At 42.9% G+C, this 6,785-nt stretch overlaps 1 protein-coding gene across 1 annotated transcript; it reads left to right on the forward strand.

Moving 5' to 3' along the window:
- The first annotated feature begins 442 nt into the window (after nucleotides 1–442).
- SMKR1 (small lysine rich protein 1) lies at nucleotides 443–6,534 on the forward strand. The gene is made up of 4 exons (XM_019487647.2): nucleotides 443–486; nucleotides 3,210–3,271; nucleotides 4,257–4,384; nucleotides 6,076–6,534. The coding sequence occupies exons 1-4, from the start codon at nucleotides 458–460 to the stop codon at nucleotides 6,283–6,285; spliced, it is 429 nt and encodes a 142-aa protein (XP_019343192.1). The 5' UTR covers nucleotides 443–457; the 3' UTR covers nucleotides 6,286–6,534.
- Nucleotides 6,535–6,785: the final 251 nt, after the last annotated feature.

The following is a 6,785-nucleotide window of genomic DNA, read 5'->3' on the forward strand; positions in this document are numbered from 1 at the left end:
CTACGTTCAGGTGGACTCCAAGGTCCGTGAACACTTTGGGTTGGCAGTACTGTAATTATGGAGCGAGGTGTGCCCTCGGGCATACAGCTCTCTCCGATGTGCCCACCTGTGCACTCCAGGGAAGAGTTCAGCACCATGAGCCATTGGAGGGGGGGAGGCAATGATCCTTGCCTGGCAGGATGCAGGCACTGCTGGCTCGTGCACATTCACGCCGTGCCGTGCCGTGCCATGCCCGCCCGTGTGTGTAAATGCCCCTGGGGGAAGTTTGGGCACTGGCAGGAAGCATTCAGATGTCTGATCCTCCAGGCCACACGCAGTTTGAATAAATGCTGACTTGACATCAATTTGTTCAAGTGTGAGCAAAATTGTTTTTGCTACTTGTGTGGCAGTGGTGGGGTGAGCGTGTCGCGTGATATGAACTGGACGTGTTGTGTCCTGCTGAAGGAGACACGGGCAGATGAAATGTGAGGTGGCGTCTGAAAATGAGTGAGTGACCGACCCTGGAGAACCTGGAAGGGAAACGGGAACCCCCCGCGGTTCGCCCCGGCTCAGGTCTCCTCAGGAAAATGGAAACCCGCCCAGACATGGCACAGGCTCCTTCCCTCCAAAGGGATGAGGGAGGGACGAGGGGACGGACGTCTCCCCGCGAGGCCCTTATGGAAACCATGTGGTTTGAGGGGGGCTGCCCTCACCGAGCAAAGCACACACAGAAATACAACAAAACGCCATGACAGGTTGGCAACGCTCTGCCTCGGCCTGAAGAAGGGACTTGGTGCCCGAAAACGTGCGAAGGACAGTGTGTCCAACTGTCCCGTTGGTCTAACAAAAATATCACGTTTACCCAAAGACCCTGTCTGCGTAGAGGCAAAACCCAAGATTTTTAGGATGTTCCTTTTTATTTTAAACGAGTTTTGTGAGCCATTGTGATTATCATTTCATGTCGCTCCTTATTTTACCTTAGCATGATTATTTATATATTATTTTACTTTAGCTTATTTATTTTCTGCAGTTCATTTTACTTTTTTAGTTAATATATTTGTTTTACTTGATCGTACTTCTTAGTTTATATATTTTTATTTTACTTTACCTTATTTTATATATTTTTACTTTACTTTAGCTTTTTATTGACTAGTTATATCTTGTTACTTTAGCTTTTTGTTAATATATTTTACTTCATCTTATTTCTGTTTATATATTTTTATTTTACTTCAGCTTTTTATTTACTAGCTATATTTTGTTACTTTAGCCTTTTATTTGTTAATATATTTAATTTTACTTCATCTTATTTCTGTTCATATATTTCATTTTAGCTTTCTTACATTTTTTATTTTACTTTAGCTTTTTATTTCTTAGTGTGTTTTATTTTACTTTGCCTTTTTATTTTTATATTTTTTACTTTGCCTTATTTTATATATTTTTACTTTACTTTAGCTTTTTATTGACTAGTTATATTTTGTGTTACTTTAGCTTTTTGTTGCATTTAATTTTACTTCATCTTATTTCTGTTTATATATTTTTATTTTACTTTAGCTTTTTTTTACTTTAGCTTTTTACTAGCTATATTTTGTTACTTTAGCCTTTTATTTGTTAATATATTTAATTTTACTTCATCTTATTTGTTTATATATTTAATTTTAGCTTTCTTACATTTATTTTACTTTAGCTTTTTATTTCTTAGTGTATTTTATTTTACTTTGCCTTATTTTTATATTTTTTACTTTGCCTTTTTATTTTTATTTTACTGTAGCTTTTTATTTTATACGCTTATTTTACCTCAGCTTTTTCTTTATATTTTACTGTAGCTTAGTGCTTTATTTTATATATTTTTTTTACTGTAGTGTTTTATTTGACTTCAGCCTTCTATTGATTTTTATATTTTTATTTTACTTTAGCTTTTATTTGGTGTATATATTTTTACTTTACTTCACCTTTTTGTTTCTTTATTTTATATAGTGTCCCATATACATTTTACTCCAGCTCTTTCTGAGCTTCTGTGTGTGTGTGTGTGTGTGTGCGTGTGTAACTGTAGCTCTTTTATTGTCTTTATCGTTATTTGACTGCAGTCGCCTGCTCGTGTTCAAGCTGACAGGCTTCTTTCCTCTCGCTGCGCGCGCGCGTGTGTGTGTGTTTGTGTGTGCGCGCGCGCGGGCCGAGCACTTTCCCGCCATTTCTGGAGCCGCGCCGACCGTTGGCGCCCGACCGTCGCGGGCGACGCGCGCCCGGGTGGGGGAGGGGAGTGAGCCTCCCCGCCCCCCAGTAATGGTCAGTGCGCAGGCGTGAGATGGGGGGGTCACTGGTGTCCCGGCTACGCCCCGCTCCCTTGGCAACGGGGTGGGGCCCGCGGCGGGAGGAGGCCACGCCCCCAAGCGCAGGCGGGGGGGTGGGTGCAGACGGGTGGGTGCTGATTGGTTCCCGATCCCTATTGCGGGGGGCGGGGCTCCAGGAGGGGGTCCCACCTTGGGGGGCAGCGCCTGCCCTCACCCCACAGGGGTGGGGGCACCTGCAGGAGGAAGGCAGGGCAGAACCGCCGCGGGCTCTGCTGGGCCGGGAGGGCGGGTGGTTTACAACACGGGCAAGAACTAGCATGGGGGGGGGGGGTCAATGGTTCCCTTCTCTTACTCTTTCATTTGCAAAACTGAAACTAAGTATCAGCCAGACAGGTCCTTCCCCCGCCTGGCGCAAATGCAGCTGTGTCATGGGTGCAGCTTCCTAACAGCACCACCTGCGGTTGCTGCGGGGGGGGCTAGGATAATCCTAGTTGACTAGGATAATCATTAGATAGAATATTATAATAATATTGAGATATATTCATTAGGTATAATATTGAGATATAATCATCGTTAGATATTATGATTAGATATAATCATTAGGTATAATATTGAGATATAATCATCGTTAGAGCTACTGAAAGTGTTCTCTACCTCTGCTGAGATAGATGACTGATGATTTAGACCCGTTTTTCCCTATTGCTCATTGGCTGTTCCCTCTGCCTCCATCAGAGCTTAGTGTCCAGCTATGTATAAGTATATACAAGTAGTGTAAATGATTTGTTTGAGCTCTGTGACCAGGAGTATTTGGGGGGAGCTCCATTTGTGTTAGGTGTTTTTCTTTCTAAAGCCGACTGGCGGGAGATGGGTGGGAGGACCGGGGAGCGGTGCTGGTGGTTTGCACCTAGTAAGTAACCGGCTGAGCAATGTGCATGTTTGCAGGATCCATCTTCAGGACTTGAGGAAGACTCCAGCAGTTGCGTTCAATAAAAGGATTGAGCATGGTAATATAAATTAACTTTTTTAAACCATAACAGATTCAATGTGTTTAGTGTATGCAATGAATAGTCGAGGCTGAAGAATACAAAATGACCCATCTACTGTCCATATAACTTGTCTGTGTGGGTGCTGCCAGATTTTTTTCACCTGATTTGCCATCCCTCTGTGCCAGCAGTAGAGGATTGGCACGTGGGTTATAAAAAAACGATTTAATTAAATCTTCATTACAGTTTTTGCAAGAGTAGGGATCTCTCGGCTTCTCCAAAAAGTGCCCGGGGCAATGGGCATGGTATAAGACTGTGCATGTCGTAAGCATCGGGGCAGATGTAGGGTGCAGGGGAACTACAACATGCTGCGTAAAAAGACGCTTGGTAAGGTTATAAAACAGTGATTCTCAACCGGGATGTCCTGGCATTGTCAATACTATTAAGTGTGCAAGATAAATCCAGGGATTTCAAATAGGAATCTGTATTGTTAAAGGCATTCTGGCTTTCTGAGGTTCCTGCGACAGGAGAATCAGTCTTTTTTTTAGAGAGCTAAAACTAAGAGCTGGCTTTTTCCAAGGCGTGTCTCGAGGCTAAAAGGGTTGAGACCCGCTGTTCTCTGCGATTCCCAGTTGGACTCCCTGGGGATGGTTTGCAGCATGCCAGCCAGATATACAGACTTTCAGCTTCATGTTGCTACAGTTAATGACCTAAGAGGAAATAGGGAGCCAGCACTCATCAGAAATCATGAAAGTGTTTGCTGTTGACTGAAGCAAAAAATTGAAGATGAGGACAATCCATTGCAATAAGAGAAAGCAGCGGTGGTCAGAGAGTTGTGAACCAACGCCTCCTCTTGAATCACTTGGTAGCTCTACAAGTTGCACTTAGGTGGAGTGGCTTTCATCTTGCAGGATCGCAACATGCTTTGTCCGGTTTAAAAACACAGGCCAGATTCCAGCAGGAAAGTAATTGCACTTGTAAAGTTTGCCCCTGCTTTCATTTTCAGGGCACAAATCATGGAGGCTTGCTGAAAACCTGACTTTCTGCCTAAATCTGGAGTGTAAACTACACCTTGCAATCATGATGATGACTATTAAAAAAGAAGTCAACTATCCAGTTACTAACTGTATAAAGGTTTGTCCTTGCACTATCAGCTAGATGACTGATTTTGGGCAGTTTGCTCTCCAGATGACTGGAAGTATTGTTTGCTAAGTCTTAATCTGCTATGGCTTGTACTCTGTACTTTCTCGTCAGGCCTTTCCATTTTAATTTTCTGACGATGCGGCAGTTCTGCTCCATTTAATTTTAATCACTTTGTCTCCTTTCTTAACTACACATGTTTCTTCAAGTGCCCCTTTGGGCCGATTCAGTGGGCTCTGCTGTGTCCTGACTGTATCCTTCCATTTCAAGACACAAACTCATGTCTTTCTCTGCTGAGGTGTGCTGAGCCAGTGCAGGCACTCTTCAAAATTTATGCTGTGAAAAAACGTACGTGCCCTTCCACTTCATAATTTGCATAAAACTGGAAAAATTATGCATGACATTTCTGACAGTCTCAGACGTGCAGGTGTTTCTTATGCATCCACTGGTGCATTTTTTGTGAGGAATACGGTGATTTGTCACTTAGTGTGTCAAATAAGCTGTAAAAGTGTCACTACATGGGCAGTTGTACCAGGTTACATGCATCTTGGATGAGGTTTCGATCACTCATGAAGTGTAGAGATCCTGTATTTTTTCTTTTGGGGATGACTTCTCACTCCACCCTCTGCATTTCATTTCCCCATGGCATTTTCCCACCTCCAGGTCTTGTACTGCTGCTATTTATCATCCTTGTGACTGAAACGAGACCAGTCTGATCTCCCTTTGAACCCTAGCAGTGGTGCTTCTTAGCTGTGCTTTGGTCAGTGGTTCAAGAGGAGAGACTGCATTGCCGTTCAGGTGCTGCCTGATGAGAAAAATGAAATGCAGAGTCAAGCTCCACCTGAAGCATCTGCCGTCTGAGGCAGGACTTCGGGAGATTTGTGCCTGTTCCTAATCTTTCAAAAATAATGGATATCTTTCGATCGTTTTCAGTAATGTGGATCTGAACCTTTTTGATATCTGCTGTGCATACATGTATTATTATTGGCTGTTGTTACAAAAATAATAAAGGTTTATATTATGGTAGCTCCTAAAGGTCACAATAAAGTGCTGTATAAACAGGGAAAGAGATGATTGATACCCCGGTTTACAGTCTAAAGACACAAATGGACTATAACTAATGGATGGAGGTAAAGCATGCAATTCAGGCATTTCAGCATTGCTTTTTAGTGCAAAAAAACAGAACAAGCTTTTGGTAATTTGTGTTTCTGTATGGAGTTGCAACTTCCACCCCGTGCAAATATTTTTAACTAGATATCGACAGACTTGAGAGCCTTAATTGAGTTGTTAGTCAGGTGATTCCATCAAAAACATCTCCTGACCTTTCTTTTTCAAAATCTAGCTCAGACCATTGAGGAGACATGAATTTGGAAGGTTTGTCTTTATGGCCTGTAGCTATTAATTCATACATAATATTTTTTATTAATTACTATACATATGCACACACACACAACTTAATAAATACTTTATGTGCAGATCATTAGTTTATGGTGACCTCTGTTGAAGTAGCAATGCATTGGGGAGGATTGGGGTACAGAGGGCACAGCTGAACATGGGAGCCCAGGACTGGAGGAGCAAATAAATAATTTAGGAGTGGGCTGGCTTGAATTCTTGTGGATGGTGTTGACGCAACCCAGTTTCACATCTATTTGCAAACCTTGGGGGGTTTTTTTTACCTTTTGCAGGCAGGAAAAGGTGGCAAATCCAAGCGTGGCAAAGGCAAAAGCAAAGGCTCCAAGAAGAAACCAAAGAAGTTGGTGATTGACGTGGATATCCTCAGCCCAGCTGCCATGCTGAATGCCTACTACATCGCCCACAATGCTCCGGCCTGCTTGGAGTTTCGGGGCTTCCCCTGGCCTGGCTCACCCAAAAGGAAAGGGAAGAAAGGAAAGTAGGAACCTGATGGCTGGAAGGAGAAAGACCATGACGTACCAAGCTCCACCTGTCTGTTGTTGAAGATAGAAACCAAGTTGATAACTCAGGTCTCTTAAGTTTTGCCATAATCTCTGTGAAGGCCACTTGTTAAGTCATTCTTGGTATGGTTTTGAGCATACAGAAGTAAATGTTAAAACACAGTTTAATGTTACCCTTGTCCTTTACCCTTCTAGGAAATAATAATAATAATAAAAAAAAAGGTACCTGTATCGGCAGTTCTGTGATATGCAGAGAGATGACTTTGGACTTTGTTCCTGCTACTGTTATGAATTGGGCGTCTCTAAGAAAAGATGCCATGTATTCATGGCTGCAAGCACTTGAAATGAAGGTGGCCAAAGTGCGGCCTCGTAACATACGGGCCGTGGAGACTTCAGATGTCAACACGCGGTCATCTGTCTCGGTTCTAACATCCTGGCTGAAGGCTGCAGATTTCATGGTCAAGAGTGAGTGTTTTGTACTA

This window comes from Alligator mississippiensis, chromosome 4 (assembly GCF_030867095.1).
Source record: "Alligator mississippiensis isolate rAllMis1 chromosome 4, rAllMis1, whole genome shotgun sequence".
In the NCBI taxonomy this organism is placed as follows: Eukaryota; Metazoa; Chordata; order Crocodylia; family Alligatoridae; genus Alligator; species Alligator mississippiensis.